This window comes from Sorex araneus, chromosome 3 (assembly GCF_027595985.1).
Source record: "Sorex araneus isolate mSorAra2 chromosome 3, mSorAra2.pri, whole genome shotgun sequence".
Classification (NCBI taxonomy): domain Eukaryota; kingdom Metazoa; phylum Chordata; class Mammalia; order Eulipotyphla; family Soricidae; genus Sorex; species Sorex araneus.
The window spans coordinates 97,193,326-97,220,324 of NC_073304.1; the positions used below are offsets into that span (position 1 = coordinate 97,193,326).

At 40.2% G+C, this 26,999-nt stretch overlaps 1 protein-coding gene across 1 annotated transcript in view; it reads right to left on the reverse strand.

Annotated features, from left to right (window-relative positions):
- Positions 1-26,999, reverse strand: part of SCAPER (S-phase cyclin A associated protein in the ER) — a 363,121-nt gene that overhangs the window by 221,934 nt on the left and 114,188 nt on the right. Inside the window, exons 16-20 of the mRNA XM_055130600.1 lie at positions 22,175-22,330; positions 20,656-20,798; positions 18,674-18,755; positions 15,710-15,862; positions 14,294-14,401 (exon numbers count right to left, since the gene is read on the reverse strand). Coding sequence (XP_054986575.1) covers positions 14,294-14,401; positions 15,710-15,862; positions 18,674-18,755; positions 20,656-20,798; positions 22,175-22,330 — 642 coding nt within the window. The remainder of the gene's footprint in view (positions 1-14,293; positions 14,402-15,709; positions 15,863-18,673; positions 18,756-20,655; positions 20,799-22,174; positions 22,331-26,999) is intronic.

Here is a 26,999-nt window from a genome sequence, read left to right on the forward strand (position 1 = left end):
AAGCAATAAATTCTAACATTCAGTGAAACAATGATAGCTAATGTGTGTGCATGTGCACTCACACACACAAATTAAGTCATTGTAACTCACCACTGTGAATTCTCCTTTAAACAACAAAACTACAAGATGAAATACTAATAATACATATAATGAATGCCTATACAGAAATGTCTATACAGACATGATCTCATCAAAGTTGATACTCTTCTAATTCTTTTAATTACCTTTTATGGCACACTAGACAAAATCTCTGGCCTTTTGAGCATAATTTATTATATAAAATGAAATAATTCATAGTGGAGTTTATGACCTTGATATTCTATCAGACTCCTCCTAAAGGTTCTTAGAGTTCTTTGATTTTTAAAGAAGACATGGAAAAAATTACATTATAGGTAGGTTAATGATCTCTGAGAAAGAATGTGAAAGTTCCAAAGATAGGTTAAGCAAGAAAAAATAAATGGCATAAGATCATTTTGTTAAATTGCCACTTTTAGAGCTCTCTTTGATAATGCCTCAGAATAAACACAATTCTTTAAATATTGGAAATTGAAAAGAATAATCTACTTACCAGGATCTTATAAGATTATAATACAAACTGATATTTTTAAGAACATTATTCTTCCTAGACCAAAAGGGTTTATATATGTTGTCCTTAAATAAAACGACCAAAGTTTCATTACAGAAATACAAATGTATTTTATTTAAAATTCAAGTGTTTTCCTTACAGAAATTCAATGTCATGCCCAAGACACTTCTTTCTCTGGAGTCCAAAGTTTACTTTTTTTTTTTTTTGCTTTTTGGGTCACACCCAGCAATGCACAGGGGTCACTCGTGGCTCATGCACTCAGGAATCACCCCTGGGGTGCTCAGGGGACCATATGGGATGCTGGGATTTGAACCCAGGTCAGCCGCGTGCAAGGGAAACACCCTATCCGCTGTGCTATCGCTCCAGCCCCTCAAAAGTTTACTTTTAAGAGCAGGGTGGATGCCAAGCTACAATCTAAATAAACAAGCAATGAATGCAATTCACTTTTCACACTATTTAGAAAACCATAATTTCTCTCAATCTCATCCTGAATTTTTTAACTTTCTAAAGGCCAGTGATATTTGCTCAGGAATCAAAGAATGATGAGAAGCAACTGGGGTTGGGGTCAAGGGAATTCAGGTACATTGGTGCTGTGAAGGAATGATGGAGCTAAATATCAAAACAACAGAGTCAACAACACTGAAATCATGAGACCCAAACTTTAATGTAAACTTTAATGTAGACTGTAGCATTGCTGTCCCCTTGTTTGTCGATTTGCTCAAGCGGGCACCAGTAATGTCTCCATTGTGAGACTTGTTGCTACTGTTTTTGGCATATTGAATACGCCCTGGGTAGCTTGCCAGGCTCTGCTGTGCGGGCGGGATACTCTCGGTAGCTTGCCGGGCTCTTCGAGAGGGACGGAGGAATCGAACACGGGTTGGCCGCATGCAAGGCAAATGCCCTATTAGCTGTGCTACCACTCCTACCCCAAACTTTAATGACCAAGTTTAAAAGGTGCCTGTCAAGGTGGAAGGTTGGGGCTGGGCTGGGTAGATAGGAGAGGGAACCTGGGAACACTGGTGGCAGGATCGGAGATGGAACATTGTATGTCAAAAACCCAACTATGAATAACTTTGTAATTCATGGTACTTTAAGAAAATAAAATTTTGAAGGAAAATAAAAACAAAACGCACCATAGAATGTGTTTTCTTCCATTCCTAAAACAATTCTGAGGCATTTCTCACTTTACAAGCAAATGAGTAAGAGGGTGCAGTGACAGGACAGCAGGTAAGGTGTTTGCCTTGTTTGCACGAAGTCAATCCAGGTTCCATTCCCAGCATCTGACATGGTTCCCCCAGCACCACCATGGGTGAATCCTGAGCACAGAGCCAGGAGTAACCCCGGAGTACCACTAAGTGTAGCCCACCAAAAATAAGCAAACAAACAAACAAAAAAAAAAAACCAAGCAAATAAGAAAGAGGGAACAGGGGTTGGAGCGGTAGCACAGTGGGGAGGGCATTTGTCTTGCACGCGGCCGACCCAGGTTCGATTCCCAGCATCCCATATGGTCCCCTAAGCACCGCCAGGGGTGATTCCTGAGTGCAGATCCAGGAGTAACCCCTGTGCATCGCCAGGTGTGACCCAAAAAGCAAAAAGAAAAAAAAGGGAACAAAAGACTACTCAGAGTAAGATTAACATGGTAATTTTAGACTTTGTATTTTTAATGGACTGGAGCAATAGCACAGTGGGTAGGGCGTTTACCTTGTACAGGGCCTAACTTCGATTCCTCCGTCCCTCTCGGAGAGCCCAGCAAGCTACTGAGAGTATCCCCCCGCCCCCCGCAAGGCAGAGCCTGGCAAACTACCCATGGCGTATTCGATATGCCAAAAACAGTAACAAGTCTCACAATGGAGACGTTACCGTTGCCTGCATGAGCAAATTGATGAACAACAGGATGACAGTGATACAGTGACAGTGAGAATGACTGAACAAGTATGGCTGTGAAGCTGAAGAGTTCAAACAGTAGAACTCAATGCCAGCAAGTGCAAGAACTTGAGGCCAATCCCCATATGGTCCCTGTGATTAACTAGTATAGATCTGGGGGCCCTGAATAACAACAATAACAGCAGGAGGTATGGTTTTTGATTGTCAGTTTTACTCAAGGACCAAAGCAATCTGTGGTAAACTATTATTTAGCTAAAATCACTCCTCCGTAAAACTGTGCTGACGAATACAGAAAAGAGCTCAAAGGCGAGTTGAATTATAATGACTGACGTCTTGCACAGCATTAGCCCAAATCAAATAAACTTGGACTATTATCCGAAGACTATTTAAAAATTAAAGCACCATAATAAGAAAATAGTTTGTTCATATTTAAGTGAATGTTTAGAGAGCTGTAAAACTGAAATTAATCATTGAGATGCCTTAAGAGAAGCAAGTAGGTTCAGGTAAGGTTATTCCTCTGAATTTCTCTGGGGTCCAGCCTGCAGCAGAGATTACAAGCCGATGCTCAGGAACAGACTTTAAAATAGAAAATTGGAGTTTATTTATATTTACTTCTATGTGCCTTTTGTCAAACAGTCAAACTGGGAAAAACATCCAATGCAATGCCTTGTATCAAAACAGTATCTTCTGGGGCAGTATCTTTTCAAACATTTATGCACACAAGAAAATGAGAAAGTTTTGAAACTTGAGAGGCTATTTAAATTACACAAAAGATTCTACTCTGCCCAGGTCTCGACCTACAGGTAGAGGATACACTGATGTCTTTATCCATTACACTTTTATATTATACTGCTTAAAGTGACAGCTGAAGAAAATGAAGCTCATGACATGCTCTGAAACAGACACCATGTGTAAAAGAAAAAGCCATCTTCTGATAAGGATGAGAAGCCACCATCTGTCCACTGCCACTTAGGGACAATTACAAATATTCCATCAATTTTCTGGTAGCGGAGATGATAAATGAGGTAAAGACTTTCCCCCCCCCCTTTTTTTTCTTCTTCCTCTTTTTTTTTTTAATTCCAATGTTCATTTCTGATCTAATCTGAGGTTTAACAGATGACTCCAGGAAAAGTCCAGAGTTCAACAAGCTTATTAATTTATCATGTTGTGATGACAGAGAATGGTCGGAGCTCTAAACTGCAACAGAGAATGGGTCAGGTGGGCTAACCACACCTTGCATTAAAACACATTTTCTTGGGGGCTGGAGCGATAGCACAGCGGGTAGGGCGTTTGCCTTCCATGCGGTCGACCCGGGTTCAATTCCCAGCATCCCATATGGCGCCCTGAGCACCGCTAGGAGTAATTCCTGAGTGCAAAAACCAGGAGTCACCCGTATACATCACCGGGTGTGACACAAAAAGCAAAAGAAAATAAAAACAACACCACACATTTTCTCAAACTCCTCCAATCTCAAATGCAGCAAGGTTGAATACAGCTGGAAATCATTTCAACAGTAGCCCAGTAACAGTATTACCACGTAGCCAAATAATATCACCCTTTGGATAGAGAGGAGCTGGGTAGGGCTCCTCTACTGTAAATGACTCTGACTTGCCCCAGTGACAAAGGTTTGAGAGAGTTCGCAGCTTCCCATCAAACTCAGATAAAATATTCTTTTGAGCTAGATTAACTTTTAAATGTTTGAGGACACATATGAAAATACAAATCCATAGGTTTCGAGTGCAAGTACAGAAAATGATATACCACATCATAACTAGATAAAAGAAAACTGGAGTGGCTATATAAATCAAGACAAGGTTTAAAAAAATACTTAGTAGTAAGTTATTTCCCTAACAATAAAGGAGGCAGTTAATCAAGAGGATGTATCAATTATCTGTACTTGTCTAATAACATAATTTTATTTTTATTTATTTATTTATTTATTTATTTTGCTTTTTGGGTCACACCTGGTGATGCACAGGGTTTACTCCTGGCTCTGCACTCAGGAATTACCCCTGGCGGTGCTCAGGGGACCATATGGGATGCTGGGATTCGAACCCGGATCGGCCGCGTGCAAGGCAAACGCCCTACCCGCTGTGCTATCGCTCCAGCCCATAACATAATTTTTTTTAAACTTTTTATTAAATCACCATGTGGAAAATTACAAAGTTCTCAGGTTTATATGTCAGTTATACAATATTCAAACACCCATCCCTTCACCAGTGCCCATATTCCACCACCAGAAACCCCAGTATACCCCCCACCCCCACCCTCTACCCCCTACTGTATAACTAATGAATTTCACTTCATTTTTTCTTTACCTTGATTACATTCCATAATTCAACACAAAACTCACTATAGTTGTTGGAGTTTCCAACCAAGAGAGACAGACCTACTACATTTGATAATTAGTTTTTCATTGCTGGAAATGAAGAGATATGTAGCCCCACTGCTACAAGTACATAACTCTCTCTCTCTCTCTCTTTATTTTTTTTCCTTTTTCCTTTTCCCTTTTTATTTTTCTTTTTCCTCCTCATCCCCCTTCCTGCGCCTCATAGTATGGTGTACGCCACGCCGAGTCGGCCAGCGTGGGGCTTTTGCTTAGTTCACAGTCCCGAGAGGTGGCTGCTACATTAAAAACCTTCAATATTTCAACAAAAACTTACTGTTATTATTTGGAGTTCCCCCCCCCCCAAGTCAGACCTGTTCAAATGGAACCGTTTCACATTGCTGACAATTATAAATGTTAAGTCAATTAACATTTGACTTAACAAATGTTAAGTCAATTAAGACAATTATAAATGTTTGGATTTCTGTATAAAGTCCAGGGAAAATTCTGCCAGAAATTACATAGCCCAGCTCACAGTCCCAGTGCATTGCTGTAAGAAGTCTCTGAATTCAAAGTCTTTAGGCGCAGAGGGTCTGATTCACGCTCAGCGGCTCCGGATTTATCTGGGCCGAGGGCGTGCCGGTTATGCCCCCTTCCCATGAGTTCTTGGGAGCCCCAAAAGTAAAAACCGAATACCTGTGGGTTTGGAGTCACAGAAGATGGCGCCTGCCACGTGGGTGCCACCAGGCCGCTGCTTTCCGTGCAGGAAGACAGGGTGGGGAGGAAAAAAATCCACCCCCCGGCAGCACAGAGTTGTAGCCCAGTTCGGTGTCCCAGTGCATCGCTATCGGATGATGCGCTGGATGCCCGAATGTGTTACATCTCTGAAATCAAAGTCTTAAGGCGCAGAGGGTCCGATTCGCGCTCAGCGGCTCCGGATTTATCTGGGCCGAGGGCATGCCATAACATAATTTTAAATCACTTTAAAAAACTGAACTGCAGGGGCTGGAGCAATAGCACAGTGGGTAGGGCGTTTGCCTTGCACGCGGCTGACCCGAGTTTGAATCCCAGCATCCCATATGGTCCCCTGAGCACCGCCAGGGGTAATTCCTGAGTGCAAAGCCAGGAGTAACCCCTGTGCATCGCCAGGTGTGACCCAAAAAGCAAAAAAAAAAAAAAAACTGAACTGCAAAAAAAATTAGAAAAATGCTCAATTAAAAACAAAAAAAAATTTAAAATACAAAATCCAAGTCTGAGATTGCAAAAATAATCTCTCTCAAATTCTGATAGAACAAAAGTAAGCAGAAAATCAGCAAGATATAAACGTGGAAACTTTTTTAAAGTGACAAGTGTATCCACTATTTTCATCATCATGATAAGTTTCATAGGAGTAAGAATATGCTAAAACAATTTTTTGTCTACCTTTTCCAGACCACACCCTCAATGCTCAGAGCTTACTCCTAACTACTCTCAGCTCAAGGATCACTCATGGCAGTGCTCAGGGGACCATAAGTAGTGGATATATCATCACCTTAAAAAAGTTTCTATGTTTATATCTTGCTCATTTTCTACCTACTTTTGTTCTACCAGAACAAAAACCTCATGAGAGAGGTTTGAGGTTGGCTGCATGCAAGGCAAGCACATTAGCTGCTGAACTCTCTCTCCAGACCCTAAATTTTAAACTTAAAAAGAAAATGCATTGTGACATTATCTTTCTATCTCAGAGCATTTTTAAAACAAGAGAGTTGGAGAGACGGTAAAAGGGCTAGGCTGCATGCTCGGCATGTGAGAGGGTCAGATGTGACCCCTAGCATGACATGGTCTTCCAAACACTGCAGGGAGCAACTCTGCGTATCCACGTGAGGTGCCCTCAGAGCCACCTACACCCTGTGACTCCCCGCAAATAAAGACAACAAACAGATTTCCAACTGTATGAGTACAGGAACTAAAATAAGGAGGGGGAAAGAGTTAAAAATGACATATAGCATGATACATTTTTTAACAGAGCAGAAAGCAACTAAAATTAAAAGCTATTATGACTCTGGCCCTAAACGTATAAAAAAAAGAAAGTATGAAGGGAATGGAAGAGCCTGGCAAGCTCCCCGTGGTGTATTCGATATACCAAGTATAGTAACAATAACAGTTTCATCCCCCTCACCCTGAAAAAAGCATCTGATCGTTGGGAAAAACAAGTAAGGAGAGGCTGCTAAAATCTCAGGGCTGAGATGAATGGAGACATTACTCGCGCCCGCTGGAGTAAATCGATGAACAACAGGATGACAGGGATACAGTGATACAGTGATGAAGGGGACAGCAGAAACTGGAAGAAGAAGGGAAGAGAGAAAAAAGGGCATCACATAGGAGGAGTTATGAGGGAATACTAACCAAAACTAAGCTTGTGATGTTAATGGCATTAAAAAAAATTAGCATCAAAGAAGAGAGGCATTAAATAAGAAAGACGAATGTGGGGACAGGGAGATAATACATTGAGTGCAAAACCAGGAGGAACCCCTGAGCATCACCAGGTATGACCCCCAAACCAAAAATAAATAAAAGTTACTCTAGAAAGAGTTATCGATTTTTTTCCCCCCAGATTTTCCAGATGAAAATTTTTATGCGGCTGGGAAGTTGCTGACGGCGACAGATGTTCTCCAGGCTGCCACTCTGTGCGCTGAGCTGCGGGTGGGGCCGGAAGCAGCTGAGTGGGCTATGCACTGCCCAGTGTGGGCGTGCTTCATGTACACCGGGTCCCGGTCACTCTCGGGCACTTCTCCCCCAGCTAATAGTTAAGAAGGTAAATTTTAAGTTTTTGTGTTTGGCCACAAATGAAAGAAAGCAGAAAAATATGCTCTCCCAGAGACACGCAAATTTACAGGCACATTAAGCAAAAACCCTCAAAGAAGAGATAGGTGAATTTTATGAAACTCATCCCAGGAATATTTTTTAAAAAACAGTAAATATATGATCTTGAGAAAGGAAAATTAGTAAAGCTCTAAATCAATTAGTTACAAAAACAATTATGTTCTTCAAAAAAAATGTGTTTTCTTGAGAGCCACATGCAATGGTGCTGGAGGCTCATCCTAGCTAGATCTGCATTTGGACATCACTCCTGGGGGTGCCAGAGGGTCCTCACTGTGCCAGGGATCCACCCTGGGCCTCCTGCATGCAAAACATGTGCTCAGCCTGGGAAGCTCCATCTCCAGCTCCACCCAAATAATAATTATTAAGCCCTGGAGGACTAGAGAGAGGGAACAATAGCTATACTAGAGGTGACACAGGGACAGTGGTGGAGGATTGTGGGCACTTTTGAGGGCCTGAGGGGTGCAGTAACTTTGAACATCAATACACATACTGTGCTCTAATGGAACCATCTGACCCAAACTATAATAAAATTAAGAAATAAATATAATACAATAATTTGGGATTTGAGAAATTGTAGTTGGTCATTAATATCCAATAAATCATAGTTAAGATCCTTCATCAAATATTTTTAGCAAACCAAATTGTAAAAATTAATGTTTTCTCTATACTTAAGGATATTATTACTAACAGAGCTTTGACAATTCACACGTTTTTAAAACCATGGAGTCTCACAAACATAAAAATAGATGGGATTCATATTTTTAAGCTTCAAAACTTCCTTCTTTGTATAAGATCAATGTACTTCATGCAGATCCATAAAAATCACACTTAGCGTGAAAACAGAACCAGCAGGAAGTCAGTTTTAATTAAAATGAATGATTTACTATTTATCAACACAAAAAATTAAATTTTAGAATATACTTAAGCTAGCACCTGTTTTGTTCCTTTATAATTCACTAATTATTTGGGTTCTAAAATGATAAAAGAGGGGAAAATATTAAACATGTAACAGAGGTTTCTGAGAAGAAGTCTCAAGAAACACAAAAAACATTTCCTAGTCAAATTGTAATACGGACACAAAACCTTCTCACCTATTATGTTTAACAGGGTTAACACAAAATGTGTCAAAGATCAAGAGTAAGTTATCTGATATGTCAAGTGCATAAGGTCAGAGGTACAATTTTATTCGGTCAGAGGTGGTATAAATAAAATTTTATATGCCAAAGGAGAAGGGTCACCGACAAGGTGTATGTAATATAAAGACATCACAGATGACAAGTAATAACTTTAAGTAGAACAAGTATGTTTACTGTAGATACCTTCACTGATTAAAAATGAAACTTCTGTGTGAGTCAACATAAAATTGTCTTTAGATCACACAACTCACTTGCTGTACCGCACCCTTCTTTTCAGAAAGAAGAGGTTACTACGAAAAGCAATGATATAAATTAGGGGGAAACTACAGAAAATGTAAATCTTATAAGATGACAGAGTATGGAAAGAAACAAACATCAATCACATCTCAAACTCTAAGAGCTAAATGCCAGACTATGCTGCAGCAGCTACAAAAATCAGACGATCTTTCTTCCAAAGTACATGAATTTAATACTCTGTCCTCAGTTTTTCTCATCTAAATAAGAATACCCAAAACTTAGATTACAGCTAACATGCCAGCAATGCTCCAAAATGTTTAAAAATATTTTTTCATAAAATAAACAGCATCTTTAGTGTTAAATTAAGAAAATTATGATTTTTTATGACCAGAAGAATTTTCCCTTATGATGGGAATAATTAAATTGTTTGCAAAAAGCAAATCTGAAAACAGGCAGAAGAAAAGAGATAATAAAACTTAGAGCAGAAATCAAAGATATGGAAAACCAAAAGACAATCTGAAAGATCAATGAAACCAAGAGCTGGTTCATCGAGAAAGTAAACAAGATTGATAAACCATTAGCAAGACTCACAAGAGAGAGAGAGAGAGAGAGAGAGAGAGAGAGAGAGAGAGAGAGAGAGAGAGAGAACGCTTATAAACAGAATGAAATGAAAAGGGAGACATCACAACAGAAACCAAAGAAATTCAAAAGATTATCAGAGACTACTTTGAAAAGCTGTATGCCATGAAACAAGAGAACATAGAAGAAATGGAAAAATTCCTGGATTCCTACAATCTCCCAAGGCTGAACCAAGAAGACGTGGAATATCTGAACAGTCCTATTAATATCAAGGAAACTGAAAATGTAATCAAAAGTCTCCCCAAAACCAAAAGCCCAGGTCCAGATGGATTCACTAGTGAATTCCTCCAAACATTTAAAGAGGACGTGTTGCCAGTTCTTCTCAAGCTTTTCCAGGAAATTGAAAAAACAGAAACCCTCCCAACCAGTTTCTATGAGGCTCATATCTCCCTAATACCAAAAACAAACAAAGACACCACAAAAAAAAAGAAAACTACAGGACAATATCCCTGATGAACACGGATGCAAAGATTCTCAACAAAATATTAGCAAACAGAATTCAACAACTCATCAAAAAGATCATATACCACGACCAAGTGGGATTCATCCCGGGGATGCAAGTATGGTTTAACTTTCAGAAATCAATCAACATAATCCATCATATCAACAAAAGAAAAGATAAGGACCAGATGATCATATCAATAGATGCAGAGAAAGCATTTGACAAGATCCAGCATCCATTTATGATGAAAACTCTCGCCAAAATGGGTATAGAAGGAACTTTCCTCATTATAGTCAAAGCCATCTACTACAAACCTACAGCAAGCATCATCCTCAATGGGGAAAAACTAAGAGCCTTTCCTCTGAGATCAGGGACAAGATAAGGATGCCCACTCTCTCCACTTCTGTTAAATATAGCACTGGAAGTACTTGCAATAGCAGTTAGGCAAGAAAAAGTTATTAAGGGCATTCAGGTAGGAAAGGAAGAAATCAAGCTCTCACTATTTGCAGATGATATGATACTAAGAGAACCCTCAAACCTCTACCAAGAAACTCTTAGAAACAATAGACTTGTATAATAAAGTTGCAGGCTATCAAATCAATACCCAAAAGTCCATGGCTTGCCTATACGCAAATAATGAGAGAAGAAAGTGACATGATAAAGGCAATCCCATTCACAATTGTGCCTTAAAAGATCAAGTACCTCGGAATCAGCTTAACTAAGGAGGTAAAGGACTTGTATAAAGAAAACTACAAAATGCTACTTCAGGAAATAAAAGAGGACACGAGGAAATGGAAACATATCCCCTGCTCATGGACTGGAAGAATTAATATTGTCAAAATAGCAATACTCCCCAAAGCATTGTACAAATTCAATGCAATCCCTATAAGGATACCCTTGACATTCTTCAAAGAAATGAAGCAAGCACTCCTGAAATTCATATGGCACAATAAGCCCCCACGAATAGCTAAATCAATTCTTGGATAAAGAAAATGGCAGGAATCAACCGCCCCAACTTCAAACTCTACTACAAAGCGGTAATAATTAAACCACATGGTACTGGAACAAAGGCAGAGCCGCAGACCAATGGAACAGGGTTGAATACTTGGACACACCCCCCCCCAAATATATGATCATCTAATCTTTGATAAGGGAGCAAGAAATGTGATGTGGAGCAAGGAAAGCATGTTTAACAAACTGTGCTGGCAAAACTGGACAGCTACATGCAAAAAAATGGGCTTAGATCTCCACCTATCACCATGTACAAAAGTCAGATCAAAATGGATTAAAGACTTCAACATCAGACCAGAATCCCTAAGGTACACTGAAGACAAGGTGGGCAAAACCCTCCACGACATTGAAGCTAAAGGTATCTTCAAAGATGACACACCACTGGCCAAGGCAGTGAAAAGAGATAAATAAATGGGACTACCTGAAACTAAGAAGTTTCTGCACCTCAGAAGATACAGTGACCAAAGTACAAAGACAGTCTACAGAATGGGAAAGGATATTTACCCAATACTCATCCGATAAGGGGTTGATATCAAGGATATACAAGGCATTGGTTGAACTCCACAAGAAGAAAATTGTCGACCCGATCAAAAAATGGGGTGATGAAATGAACAGAAACTTCCCCAAAGAAGAAATAAAAATGGCTGAGAGGCACATGAGAAAATGCTCTACATCACTAATCATCAGGGAGATGCAGATCAAAACAACAATGAGATATCATCTCATACCACAGAGACTGGCCCACATTCAAAAAAACAAAAGCAACCCGTGTTGGCGCAGATGTGGGGAGAAAGGAACTCTCCTTCACTGCTGGTGGGAATGCCAACTTGTTCAGCCCTCTTGGAAAACAATATGGACAATTCTCAAAAAATTAGAAATTGAGCTCCCATTTGACCCAGCAATCCTGGGAATATATCCCGAAGAGGCAAAAAGGTATAGTAGAAATGACATCTGCATTTGTATGTTCATTGCAGCACTGTTTACAATAGCCAAAATCTGGAAAAAACCGGAGTGCCCAAAAACAGATGACTGGTTAAAGAAACTTTGGTACATCTACACAATGGAATACTATGCAGCTGTTAGAAAAGACGAAGTCATGAAATTTGCATATAAGTGGATCAACATGGAAAGTATCATATTAAGTGAAATGAGTCAGAAAGACAGACATAGAAAGACTGCACTCATATGTGGAATATAAAGTAGCAGAATGGGACACTAACACCCAGGAGTAGTAGAGATAGGAACCAGGAGGTCTGCCCCACAGCTTGGAAACTGGCCTCACATGCTGGGGGGAAAAGACAGCAGAGATAGAGAAGGGAATACCTAGTAGAGAATTTTGGAAGGACCCACTTAGGTTGAAAGCTGCATGCCAAAAGTAGACTATAGACCGCAGATGATGACCACTCAATACCTCTGTTGCAAACTACAACACCCAACAGGAGAGAGAACAAAAGGGAATGCCCTGCCGCAGAGGCAGGCCGGGGTGGTGGGGGTTGTGGTGGGGGTGGTGGGAGGGATACTGGGAACATTGGTGGGGGAGAATGGCCACTGGTGGAGGGATGTAAACCAAATGCAAACATGAAAGTTCATAAGTTTGTAACTACCTCACAGTGATTCACTAATAAAAATAAATAAATAAATAATTTTTAAAAAATTTAAATAAAAAAAAGCAAATCTGAATTTTTCCACATGAAGCACATATACATGCAAATAGAAAATCTTAAACCAGAATGAGGATAATTATGGGCATATTTCAAGTTTAAAATAATTCCATATTACAAAATAATTTCAAATTTAAAAAATTAGTAATAATACATTCTTTTAAAATGCCATTATAATTCGAGTAAAGGCAAAAAATTATTTGCAGTTACTAAACAGATTTTTGTTTTGTTTTGTTTTGTACTGGAGTCACACCTGGCAGTCCCCAGGGCTGATTCCTGGCTCTGACCTCAGGGATCACTCCTGGCAGGCTCAGGGACCATAGGAATTCTGGAGATAGAACCCAGTTTGGCTGAACCAAGGCAAGTGCATTCTCTGCTGTACTATCTCGTGGCCCCTTCCAAAATTTATTTGGCAAACCAATCCCTTTTTAAAAAATAAAAAGAAAAAAATATTTAGCACCTTCTATATTTATGAAAAGAAAATGACCTTCAATTGCACTGCGACCACTAGCCCTCTCCTGATTAAGTCTGGTGACCAATTCCCAGAGACAGTCACCACATAAAATCTCAGGGAGATAAAGACTGCATTTCCAATGTTTCTCATTTATTGATATGATTAATTTATATGAAATCTACATGGTTATTTTTCAAAAAAGGTAGACAATCACTCAATAACGCTTTTCTTATATTATTAAAATAACAACATCTTTTGTGCATTGAGATTATGCAGATAATATTATTGTATTGTTTGTTTCTTATTAAATGACACATGCTATCACTATCACTACCACTATCATCCCGTTGATTGTAGATTTGCTCTGGGCCCAGTAACATCTCCATTTGTCCTAGCCTTGAGATTTTAGCAGCCTCTCCTTACTTGTTCTTCCCAATGGTGCCGCACTGAGGCTCCTTCAGGATCAGGAGAATGAGACCCATCATTGTTACTGTATTTGGTATATGAATACACAATAAAGAGCTCACCAGGCTCTCCCGTGTGGGCAGAAAGCTCCAGGTAGCTTGCCAGGTTCTCCGAGAGGGAGAACTAGGCTATAATATGTTGCGCGGCCTCTTTATGGCCTCGTGCTTCTGGGAGCTTGAAATGACACATGCTGCAATTGTTAAATATATAAAATATTAAATGATATACCATACTAAATATACTCTTTTAGCAGCATAATGATACATTCTAGACTTTAATAAAAGTTATTAAATGTTAAATAGCTTTAAATGATAACAGAAAATATATGAACCTGGAATTGCTTGGGGAAAGGGAAGAAGTTTAGGATTTTTGGGGAATGGGGGCCATACCTGACAGTGCCTGGGGGTCTGCTCCAAGTGGTGCTGAGGTAACTATGGGCTGCTGGGGATTGAACCCAGGCCTCCCATATGCAAAGCACTTGCTCCAACAGCTGAGCTAACTCTCTAGCCACTAAACATGGAATTACGAATGACAAAAAGAAACTATAAGAGACTCACTGAGCAAATCTTAATAACAAATGGAAAACTTACCACTTCCTCATCAGAGAGTTCCCGTCCCTGAATGCTGCTGTTCTCTCTCACTGCCTGCTGGTGCTTCTTCCCTTTGATATGGCTGAAAAGATAGACCTCTGAAGAGATCTAAGGGCGTAAAACAGAAGCAATGCCATCAACACACTGTTCTAACTTTAAATATTACACATTCAATCCTGGTTGCTATATGCAAATTGTGATCAGTCTACAGTTACCTATTAAAATGAAATATTGGGATGGGTGGGGGGAACCATCGTACAGCAGGAAAGTGGGTCAGGATCTTACCTTGCACACAGCAGACCCAAGTTCGATCCCAAGCACCCCATTTGGTCCCCCAAGTCACACCAGGAGTGAACCCTGAGCGGAGAGCCAGGAGCAAGCACTGAGCACTGCCAGTAATGGGCTCAAAAACAAAACAAAAAGAAATGGGGCTAGAGCAATGTTACAGCAGGTAGGGCATATTTGCCTTGCACATGACTGACCCAGGTTGGATCCCTGGCATCCCAAACGGTCCTCCCAAGCACTGGCAGGAGTGATTCCCTGAGGGCAGAGCCAGGAGTAACCTCTCAGCACTTTCAAGTGTGACCCAAATACTGAAATCAATCATTCGATCAAATAATAAAAGATTTTTTTGTTAAAATCCCAATTCTGAGAATCCAATAGAAGATACCTTGTTATAAGAGGCATGAAATGATAGTCATTCCTAAAGGACAGCATCTCCTTTTAGTATCAAGGTTCAAGTTCCAGCACAAAAAGTTTTCATTTCCGGGGCTGAAGTGATAGCACAGCGGGTAGGGCATTTGCCTTGCACGTGGCTGACCCGGGTTTGATCCCCAGTATCCCATATGGTCCCCCAAGCACCATCAGGATTGATTCCTGAGTGCATAAGCCAGGAGTAACCCCTGTGCAAAGCTGGGTGTGACCCAAAAAGAAAAAAAATTTTTCATTTTCCTTTTTTCTACTTCTATTTCAGCAGCTTTGGGCCACACCCGGCAGTGCTGGGTGCTGGTGACAGGAGGGTACTCCTGGTGGTGCTTAGGGGACCAAGCAATGCCAGGGACAGAACCTGGGGCTCCTGCATGCCAAGCCTGTGTTCTAGCCCCATTCCTTTTTCTTTTCTTTTCTTTTCTTTTTTGGTCTTAATACACAAAAAAAAAAAACTGAGCTGGACTACCAGCAAACAGCTAAATATCCGTTTTAGCAGTAACTACATTTGGGGACACTTTTCACTGTGACTCCTAAATGTTTTCACTTTTTTTATACTAGTCACCCTGCACTAAAAATCCAGCAAGAAATCCATGGTTTACTGCAGGTTCTTCAGTGTGAGTTTTTAAACAACGAGAGAATATATTTTTACAGTTGGGCAAACTATGCTAATAAAATGCATCACCACAATATTGAAAGTGACAAACCTACCAGGGCATTGCAGAGGGAACACTGCTTTTTTCTCTCATAAGGGGTTAATTTGGGGGCATAATCCGTATTTGCATGTCGTCCACTGCTTAACTCGGCTGCTTTTTCTTTTCTTTGTTCTATTTGCTCCATGTGCCTCCGAATACTTTCATCATGCTAAGGATGGAAATATACAAAGAGTCAGAAGGCAAAAAAGCATTCAAATTATAGCAAAAACGTAAGAATCTAATATTTTCATTAGAACAGCTAAAATAATAGAGATAATACAGTGGGTAGGGTGCTTGGCATATACCTGACCTGGGTTCAATCCCCGGTGCCCCATGTAGTCCCCCAAACCAGCCAGGAGTGATCTCTGAACACAAAGCATAGCCAGGCATGGCCCAAAAGTCAAATAAATAAATAGAACTGCATTGTAGCACTGTCACTCCATTGTTCATCAATTTGCTCGGGCAGGCACCAGTAACGTCTCCACTGTGAGACTTGTTGTTACTGTTTTTGGCATATCGAATACACCATGGGAAGCTTGCCAATATAGAAATAAATAAATAAATAAATAAACAAAACTTTGAAACAATGGAAGAATGTCTTAAATCAATGTTAACTTGAACACTGAGGACAAGAACTTATATAGTCCTTTAATATCTCCCACATGTAGTGCAAACTTTCGTAAAATGTGCTCCATGCAGCTATGGCGTGGAATATTAATAAGTGCATTGTGGAAGAGTGACTGATAAATAAATTTGGAAAACAGTAAGTTAAAGCTAAATTAAGCGTTTAACATTGAATTTATTGAACCTCTAGTACATGTCACTGTGCATTTACAGATGCACTAAATCTAACATGTACTAAAAAACATTTTAAAACACTTCCTTGGCCAGAGCGCAGCTTTAAGAAAGGCTAGAAAATGTTTACCCAGAGGTAAAGACCAATCTTCTCCTCAGATCAGACGGAGGCCACCATGACACAAACTTCTGTTCAGGTCAAATTCTTTCTAGCTGAAAACCAGTGACTTTCCAAAAAATAATAAAAATTCTTCCAGTTCTGATTTTATATACATCACGTCCTACACTGGAATTCCGTTCCACCCACCCACCCATCCTCCAACCCTCTTTCTTTCTTTCTAAATTTATCTGCAAAATTATTGCTAAAAATCATATCCCTGAGGACTGAAGGTATCTAATGACAAAAACCTTGGTCACCAACCACAAGGTGGGGGGTAGGGAAGTGAGTGAAGAAGCGGTTAAGAAGTTGAGTCTGGAGTGATGGTACAGTGGTAGGGCACTGCCTTGCATGTGACAGACCAAGCTTCAATCCCCAGCACCCCAAGTGACCCCCTGAACCCTACCAGGAGTGATCCTGATGAATGCAGAGCCAGGAGTAAACCCTGAGCACTGCTGGGGTGGCCCGTCCCCCACCCCCCAAAAAAGTAACATAAAGGGGACAATGACATAGCACAGCGGGGTGGGTAAGATGTTTGCCTTGAAGGTGTCTAACCCAATTAATCCCCAGTACCCAATCTGGTTCCTTGAGCCCCTCCAGAAGTGATCCCTGAGTGCAAAGCTAGGAGCAAGTCTTGATCATAGTCAGGAGAGGCCCGGAGACAAAAACAAAACAAAACAAAAATAAGAAATAGCATTAGGATCTCGGTAGAGGGTCCTGGGCACTTTGGTCATGGTAAAAGGGTCCTCCTTTTATATATCACAGTTATAAGCATTAACATTGCCGTAACAATGTTATCTAAGCTATACTGAAAACAAACAAAAATTATTTCCCAGATCTCTGAAACACCTCTTCTATTACTAAGAGGCCTTCTCTGCACTGCTCTCGCACTCCTCAGGTAATTCTACCCATATGGCAGTTGCCTTGTATATGCCTGCCATATAAAAATGAGTTTCTTGCAACTTTAGAATCCTGTCTGACTCATCTCTGTATCCCCATGACAGCCTGACCACCAGAGGCCTCAATAAATACTGTGGCACTTAATTTAAATGAATGATAGTTTTCAAACTAAAGAAAGAATAAACTGATTTTTTTTAACAAAGAATTTACTTTCTCTGAGAAGATGGCACGTGAATTACTGTGGCACATATGTGAAATATTCATACTCCGAAAGGCAGATGACTAAGGGTAGAGATTTTCTAGAGATCACTGGAGGACCCATGGGTGTAGCCAAGTGATACGATGCCTGTCTTACATTCCTGTGGCCAAGAGTTTGATCTCCAGAACCACCCCACATCCTTGAGTCCCATCCCAGAACAGCCAGTATAAACCCCGCAACAAGTCTGTGAACCCCACGGCACTGCATCAAAGTGAGCAGCCCAAGGCAACGTCTGCAGTGAAATATGTACAGAGCACCCAGATATCACAAGGGCAACAACAAAGCAAGGGAGAAAGAGAAGTGAATAAAAAATAAAATCACTCATGAATAATTATAAAACTCTACCACTATACTTCAATTTGGAAAAAATATATATATATACGCTTACATTATTTCATAGGATATAATTGCAAATTAACTTATACGCACTGAAATGAATGGAAACATTATTACGATCATCTATTAGCATATTCCTTTAAAAAAAATCAAGTCTATGGCTATCAGAAGCCTAAAGCAATGAAACATTATAATCATCTATTAGTTTATTTATTTTTTTTTAAATCAAGTCTACAGTTATCAGAAGCATAAAGCAATGCCTTCCGGTCATTCATGGATCACACAGCAAAAACAAGGAAGTTAAAAAGTCTTCCGTTCTTGTTTTTCCAGTTGCTTTATCTTACTGAAATAAATTAAATTTACAGAAAATTGAGTTAGAAATTACTGCAGTCTCATCTCAAGTCTTGTTATTCAAAGGCTAGGGATACAGTGTAATCCAATTTTCATACAATCGATTGAATGGGTAAATAGTAATCTTTTGCTTCACTGAAAACATAACAGCTGGACTGTCGTCCAGTGTGTTGTCACCATACCTTCAGCTGAATCTTTTTCTGTAGCTCTTCCATCGCTTCTTGTTGGGCGGCTGTGAGCGCCGCCAAGCGCTCTTCCCTGTCTCTGTAAGAAGGTGGGGACAAGGTAAATTCGACTGCAAGAAGGAACAATTCTCACAAGGTTAAAAAAAAAATATATATATATATATATATTTACATTTATATATATATATATATAAAACCAGTTGTGTTGCCTTTGCCACTTCTCTGTGGTATGTAGAGTCAACTGGATGAGCAAATATACTGTAGGAAAGGGGGGATGCCCAGATCAGCCTTGACCCCTGTGTCTTGTGAGGAAGAGAACAGGAAGTCATGAGGAGGTAGGCTTCGGTTATATTGGTGATATGGGAGAGTGGTATAGCCTTATATCCAAACACAGACTCAACAACATGGCAAACATGAGATCTAAGCTGCTACCACTGGACCTTTGTAAGGTGCCTGTCAAGTTGACAGGCGGGGATTGGGTGGGATTTGGGGTGGGGAGGGAATATGTAACACTGGTAGAGGGAACGTGACACTGATGGTGGGACTGATGTTGAAATATCATATGGCTAAAACTCAACTAAGAATAACTGTAGATCACAGTTCTTTAATTAAAAAAAATTCAATGTTTCATTAAAAAACTTTACAACCATGAAGAGTGCAACTGATGATGGTTTTGGTGTGGCAACAGTTTCTGAAGAGGAATGAAACTGCAACAGCAGGGACCAGAGAGACAGCTGCACTTCAGGCTGTGGTCTCTGCATGCGAGGCTGGGTGCTTGTCAGGGAGCACAGTACTGGCACACGTGCTCACCGGGGTCACACTGTAGCTGAGGTCTCACTCAGATTTTGTGTGTAGTGCTTGCTGGAGGCAATATGCTATAGTGGCAGTATCACAAACGTACTCACTGGTCAGTGTGGGTGTGTGTGCATGTGTGTGTGTGTTTGTGTATGTGTGCATGTGCATGTGTGTGTTTGTGTGTGTGTGTGCACTATATTCCTGGTCATAGTCATTATGCTCATGCATCTTTTTAGGGGCATTTCCCAAGCACCAAACTGCAGCTACAGTGCTCACACACACGCTGGACATCAGTGTCTGCAGTGGCCAGGCTCACGGTGGAGCTGTCAGGCACACACAGCCAAGCTCAGGGCACACAGGCAGCACCGGGTACACAGCCTGAGGCCTCCTACAGAGCAGACACTTTCCTGGCGGCACTCAAGGGACCCTATGGGGGTCAGGGATCATATCCAGGTCTACCACATGCAAGGCAAATTCTTCACGTGCTGTGCTTTTACTTTGGTCCCATCAGTTCATTTAGGTTTTGAATGAGAAATATCACATATTTGCATAGTAGAGACCTGGTCAAGTGAATGTCTTGTTTGCATCACACCCAGAGGTGCCTGGATGCTACTCCTGGCTTCGTGTTCAAGAGTCGCTCCCAGCAGTGCTCAGGAGACTGTATGGTACTGGGGATTGAATCAGGGTCAGCTATGTGCATGGCAAACACCTTAACTCCTATACTATGTCTCCAGCACAAATAAATAAGTGATATTTAAAAGTGGAGATGGCCACAGGTCATTTATAATCACCAGGCTGGCCACATGCTGGTGAGGTTCTTTCTGTGAAAAAGATCACTCCAAAAGCTCTTACGACCAACACTTGGACATAACGTATACCTTATCACCTCAATATTTTCCTAGAAATTCCCTTTTGTCTCAGTTTGTCAGAATCAAAATCTATTTCCTATAACAACCACAACAGTAACTGAAATGTCAAGTTTCCATCCAGTATAAGAGTTCAAAAATGTTTCCATTCTGATGAGTTGCCACTCCTTAGAAACTCAAATTTTACACATTTCTGTATTTGGAAGTGTTTCTCCCCCCACCCCACCATAACTCAACATGGCTTTAAGACTTGATTTAAACATTTACTCACTGCAAACCGTTCATCAAAATGAAAATCACAGCACGCGAATGAGTTACCTGGCTCTCTCCCGGGCTGCATCCTCACGGGCCTTTTCCTTTTCTTGCCTCTGCTGTTCAATTCTGGCTTCCTGTTCTTTCCTCTTCATTAACAATTCCTCGACGCGGGCCTGTCGTTCTGCCTCCAGTGCTCTTTTGCGTTCCTAATGGAACATTTTAAGAGATGTTAGAACACAGAGTCAGAGTGACAGTAGGGCAGATAGGGCGCTTGACTTGCATGCAAATGACCCAGATTTAATCCCCAGCATCAAATATGGTCCTCCAAGCCCTGCCCAGGTCCCAACCCTGAGCACTGCCAAGTGTGGAACCCCGAAAAACAGAGAGGAGGTGAACTGATACCTCCTCAAAGACAACATAGAGATGAGCAATAGGTATATGAAAAGTGCTCTTCATCACTGACCATCAGGGAACCGCTCATCAAACAACAATACTATGTCATGTCACATCAATGAGACTGGCACAGATCAAAAAGACTAGAAACAATCAGCGCTACTGGGGTTGAGGTGAAAAAGGAACAAACATTCACTGTTGGTGGGAATGTTGTCTAGCTTAGCCTCTATGGAAAACAGTACACAGATTGCTCAAGGCTGGAGCAATAGCATAGCAGGTAGGCATTTGCCTTGCATGTGGCTGACCCAGGTTCAATTCCCAGCATCCCATATGGTCCCCCGAGCACTGTCAGGAGTAATTCCTGAGTGCATGAGCCAGGAGTAACCCCTGTGCATCATCGGGTGTGACCCAAAAACCAAAAAAATAAATAAATAAAAATTAAGAATTGAGGGGCCAAAGTGATAGCACAGAAGGTAAGGCACTTGCCTTGCAAGTGGCCATCCCAGTTTTGATCCCAGCATCCCATATGGTTCCCTGAGCACAACCAGGCATTATTCCCAAGTGCAGAATCAGGAGTAACCTGAACACTACCAGGTGTGGCCCCCAAACAATGACCCAGCAATACCCCTTATTTGCATCTGCCCATAGATGCCAAAAACATTCATTCAAGATGATGTTTGAATCCCATGTTCACTCACTCTTGGGTTCTTCACAACAGCTAAGATCCAGAAATAACCCAAATACCCAAGAGCGAATGAGGATAAAGAAACTGGAATATCTACACAATGGAATACTACTCAGCTATTTTAAAAACGAGAGAAGAGGGGCTGGAGCAATAGCACAGCGGGTAGGGCATTTGCCTTGCATGCAGCTGACCCGGGTTTGATTCCAAGCATCCCATATGGTCCCCTGAGCATGGCCAGGGGTAATTCCTGAGTGCAGAGCCAGGTGTGACCCAAAAGAAAAAAAAAAAAAACGAGAGAAGAGAGAGAGATGAAATCATGCTGGTCACTGTTATGTGAACGGAATTAAAAAGTATCATGCTGCCTGTATCTATAATTCAAATGATCAGGGACAGAGGACAAAGCTGATATCAATGGAAATTAAGCTAATAAATAATTCATATAAAGTACTGTGGCTAACATGGAAACTCAGGTGCTCACTAACTGTTTTCCAAATAAAATGCTACCTGGACAGCTTCATCACGTGCTTGCTTTTCCTCCTGTCTCCGCTGACGCTCTTCTTGCAGCTCATTAAGCCTCTGCTCATACTCCTTCAACTTTGATAAAACATCATGACGCTTATTCTGTGCTTCCAGGGTATTAATAAAGGCAATTTCGTTTACCTTCAAAAGAAAATCAAAGAAAGTGAGTTACAAACTAAATCATCACCAAAATAATTCAACAACAAAAACCACAGTTTTAATGAAAGCTTGTAACTGTATCTCACATTGATTCAATAAAATAAATTTTATTATTTACTTATTTTTAATACTGAGTTTTTAATTTATTTATTTATTTTGCTTTTGGGGTTACACCCAGAGATGTACAGGGGTTACTTTTGGATCTGCACTCAGAAATTACTCCTGGTGGTGCTCAGGGGACCATATGGGATGCTGGGAATCGAACCCAGGTTGGCCGAGTGCAAGGCAAACTCCCTACCCACTATGCTATCGCTCCAGCCCCAATAAAATGAACTTTTAAAATGTTAAAAAAAAAAACACAGTTTTGCATTAAAAATAATATAGAGAAAAAAAGAACAAAAACAGAATGGGTCATGGATCTTTTCTTTCATTATTGACCCCCAAAAAAGAATTACTAATTTAATATACAGACCAGATCCAAAAAACTAATTTAGAGCAGATAAATTGTTTTCACTGAAAATAATTTTAAGCCTAGACACTAAGAATTCTACAGAGACAATCGTATAAAGTTCTACTTCAATGTAATTTGCAACTATATACTATATTAAAAAATAAATCAGTATAGTCATGCTAATATAAGGAGTTTAGGAGAACAAATGCAAACAAAGTACTTTTTCTTCAGTATATAAATTGAGCAACAGGCACAAGGTATTGAAATAAATGATGCACCCTCACCTTCACATGTATTGACTGTTATGTTAAACTTCACAGAACAGTACGGTGTTTAAGAGCCCAGAGTAGCAAATAATGAAGCTGGGAAGAGTTAACTGGGGTTGAATTTCTTGTGGGCCCGGCACAGTGGAAATAGCAAAGTGACATAGGGAAGTGTGAAGTATGTGTTGGAGATGATACTATTTCACAGAAGCATTCAAACTGACCAATAGATATATTATAAATCTCAAATTATAAATAATGAAGATGTATGATACCTTTCATTAACAGTATTGCAAACCATAGCTCCTCAAAGTCAAAATTCCTTGAAATAACAGAGAGAAAGAGAGGGAGAGAGAGAGTAGAAGAGAGTGAGTGAAAGAGAGAGGGAGGGAACGAGAGAAAGAGAAAGAGAGGGAGGGAGAGAGAAAGAGAGAGGAAGAGAGAGGGGGAAAGAGAGAGAAGTATCTGCCATAGAGGTGGGGGGGCAGACAGGAGGGAAACTGGGGACACTGGTGGTGGGAAATGCACATTGGTGAAGAGACAGGTGTTGGAACACTGTAACTGAAATCCAATTATGAACAACTTTGTAACTGTATATCTCTCGGTGATTCAATTTTTAAAAACCCTATTTAAAAAAAAAAGAAAAAAGACAGTATGAAGATATTCTAGCAAAGACTTCCCAATTTCTGTGCTGGCAGGTCCCTGTTATAAACAACCTTGGCTATGTCATAATAGGACCATCTTTCAGATACTGAAAGTCCAAGCAAAATAGGTATGTAGCCAGGGAAAATTATTCATGCTGCACCAAGGCTCAAGTGCTAAACATAATCAAGATGAAATCAAAGGAGCAGGACTTAGTATTACAGATGTAACAGATCGTTAAAAACTCAGAGAGGGAAGACTGAATAAAAACTAGATTAAAAAATCTAACCTGTGGGCTGGCAAGATGCTTTGGATGCTGTAAGCCTGGGTTCATCCTCAACACTAGGCGGTTCCCGAAGACAGATCCCACCAGCAGTGGCCCCAGGCATACGGCCCAAAGGCAAAATTTAAAACGTTTTGATATAGATCAAAGAATAGAAAGATTCAGAGAAGTGAGATAAGTAAGTTCTGGAGATGTAACACACAGAACAGAGATGATGGCAACCGCATTTGTATTTGTTATTTACTTGGTAACAAGGCAGACCTGAAGCTAGATCTCCTGGGCACAGACACACATCCAGTAACCAAGTACATACGTTAGAGATATTAATAGCCTGGCATGTACTGATGATCCCACAGAGTGCAGAAACATTAGAACATACATTTACATACCTTAATATACTACAGTTTAATGTGTCAATGGGCCGGAGAGATAGTACAGTGCGTAGGGCGCTTTCTTTGCATGTGGCCACCCGAGTTCAATCCCCGGCATCCTATATGGTCCCCTGAGCACCACCAGGAATAATTCCTGAGAGCAGATACAGGAGTAACCGTGGAGCATTACCAGGTGTGGCCAAAAAACCAGAAACAAACCAAAAAAATGGAGGCTAATAAATGTAACACCTAAAAACATACTAGTTTTCATAATTTTCATAGCCTTAGAAGAATCTGATGAGAAATGCTTATTGTGATGAAGACACTTATTACAAATTCAATAATTCCCTCAATTTTTCTTTCATTTCATTTCTCTGTCTTAGAAGGGAACTAAAATAGAGGTTAATACTTCTTATTAAGAAGCATCATGTAAAGTATAACTATTTTATGAAGTTATTTATTAGGCAATCTGTACATCATTGTAGAAAGATGTATAGGAGAATATCGAATGCAATGGGTGGCTAAATGAGAACGAATCATTTTTATGATGTGAGCAATACTCTAAATATATATTAGTATCCCAAACACTAGAGCAATAAATTTATACTAAGCCTTGAAGGCAATGGAAAGTTCCTGAAAATTTTTAAGCTGAAAGTTATTACAATAATGCCCTTCAAAAAGATTAATTTGAAGGTAGCAGGGATAAAAGACAAAAAAGCTAACTACAAAAATTCAGGGAAAATTAAAAGCAGCAAACTGGTAACTGCTGTACAAGAAAGGAAAACATAGAAATCATGGAAAAAATACAGAATTTGCATATATATATGTAACTGAGAAGTCAGACTCTAATAATACATATTAGACAATTGCATTGTCTAATATATTATATGTATATGTTTTATTGATAATACATTCACATATATTGCATTGACAACATATAATGCATATATATCACTCAGATGGATATATAAACATATATACATGTTTGTATACATACGCATATACACGTTTGTATATATACATACACACATATACATACACATACTATACATATATATATATACACACACATAACTTAGAAGACATCAGATTAGACTACTTTATCTGTGGCCTAATATATATAAACAGGCTACCAAAAACAATCCTACAAAATCAAATGACTCAAAGTAAACAATTACAAGTTCTCCAAGGCTAAGTTACTAGGAAACATAATACAGATTTCAGGAAAAGCACATGGCTTAGGTATATGGGTGGTAAGCTGATGAGTTCCACTGGACACAATCACCAAGGAGCTCCTCTGTGTAAGGCTCAGCTGAGGACAGGAGAGAAAGTGCAGGAGTGAAGGTGCACGCAGCTGCTTCCGGTTCAACTGCTGATACCACGTGTGGTACCCAAACCCTGCCAGGAGTGATCCCTGAGCACAGAGCCAGGAGTAAGCCCTGAACATCACCAGATGTGGCCCCAAACAGATAAATAAATACATCCATAAATTAAATGGGGAAAGCTTCAGAGTAAAGATACAGATCTTAAAAGGAGAGTGAAGGAATGACAGTGACTGTGATCAAGGGAAAAACAAAGGTGACAAGGGTGAAAGGCAGGAACAAAGAAATGGATTGACAGAGAAGCAGAAGAAGATCCAAGGAAAAAGGATCCTGATGCTTCACATAGACACTCAGAACAGCCCAGAGCCAGGAGTAAGCCAGGTGTGGGCCCCAAGCAAAAAATAAGAAAGGATCAGCCATAAAAATGATTTTTGAGAGCAAAGACTATGAAAGGTGTCAATTCCCCCCAATATGGGTTCTATAAATTCAGGCTAAAGATCTAATATGTAACTTGATGACTAGAACTGATGACATAACAACATTATCAGAATTTAAATATTCTCACACCCCTCCCAACAGAGGTGATGGGTATGTTACTTAACTCAGTGAGGATAAGTTTTCTTTGACAATGTAACATCTTTCAAACATTATGCTGTTACAGGCTGGAACAATAGCACAGCGGGTAGGGCGTTTGCCTTGCACACGGCCAACCCAGGATCGATTCCTCCACCCATCTTGGAGAGCCTGACAAGCTACCGAGAGTATCTCGCCCACACGGCAGAGCCTCGCAAGTTACCCATGGTGTATTTGATATGCCAAAAACAGTAACAACAACTCTCACAATGGAGATGTTACTGGTGCCCGCTCGAACATATCAATGAGCAATGGCATGACAGTGACAGTGACAGATGCTGTTACATTTTTAACAGCCTACTAATTATGCCTCAACAGTACTGAAAAAATCTCAGTAACAAAACAATCCAACTGAAAAATCAATTTTTTTTGTTGAAACTAGATTTCAACAAAAAGTTCAATCAAATAAGTGATACAGATAAGAAATAAGTATATGGAGGTATGGTGCTGCCAGCAGGTCAACCTGTACTTGTGGGGCGAGAGTATCAGGAGCCTGATGGTGCCTCTAGGCTTCCTGATACCCCAAAATTGCTGCTGTGCCTTTGGCCTAACAACTTAGGATCAAATTTACCAATAAATTAAACAGCCAAAAGTTAAGTATGTGGGAGCCACCCCACAAACCACCTCCAGCTTAGCTATACGAGCTCATTTATTGGCCTTATTTCAGAGACCTGTAGATAAATCTC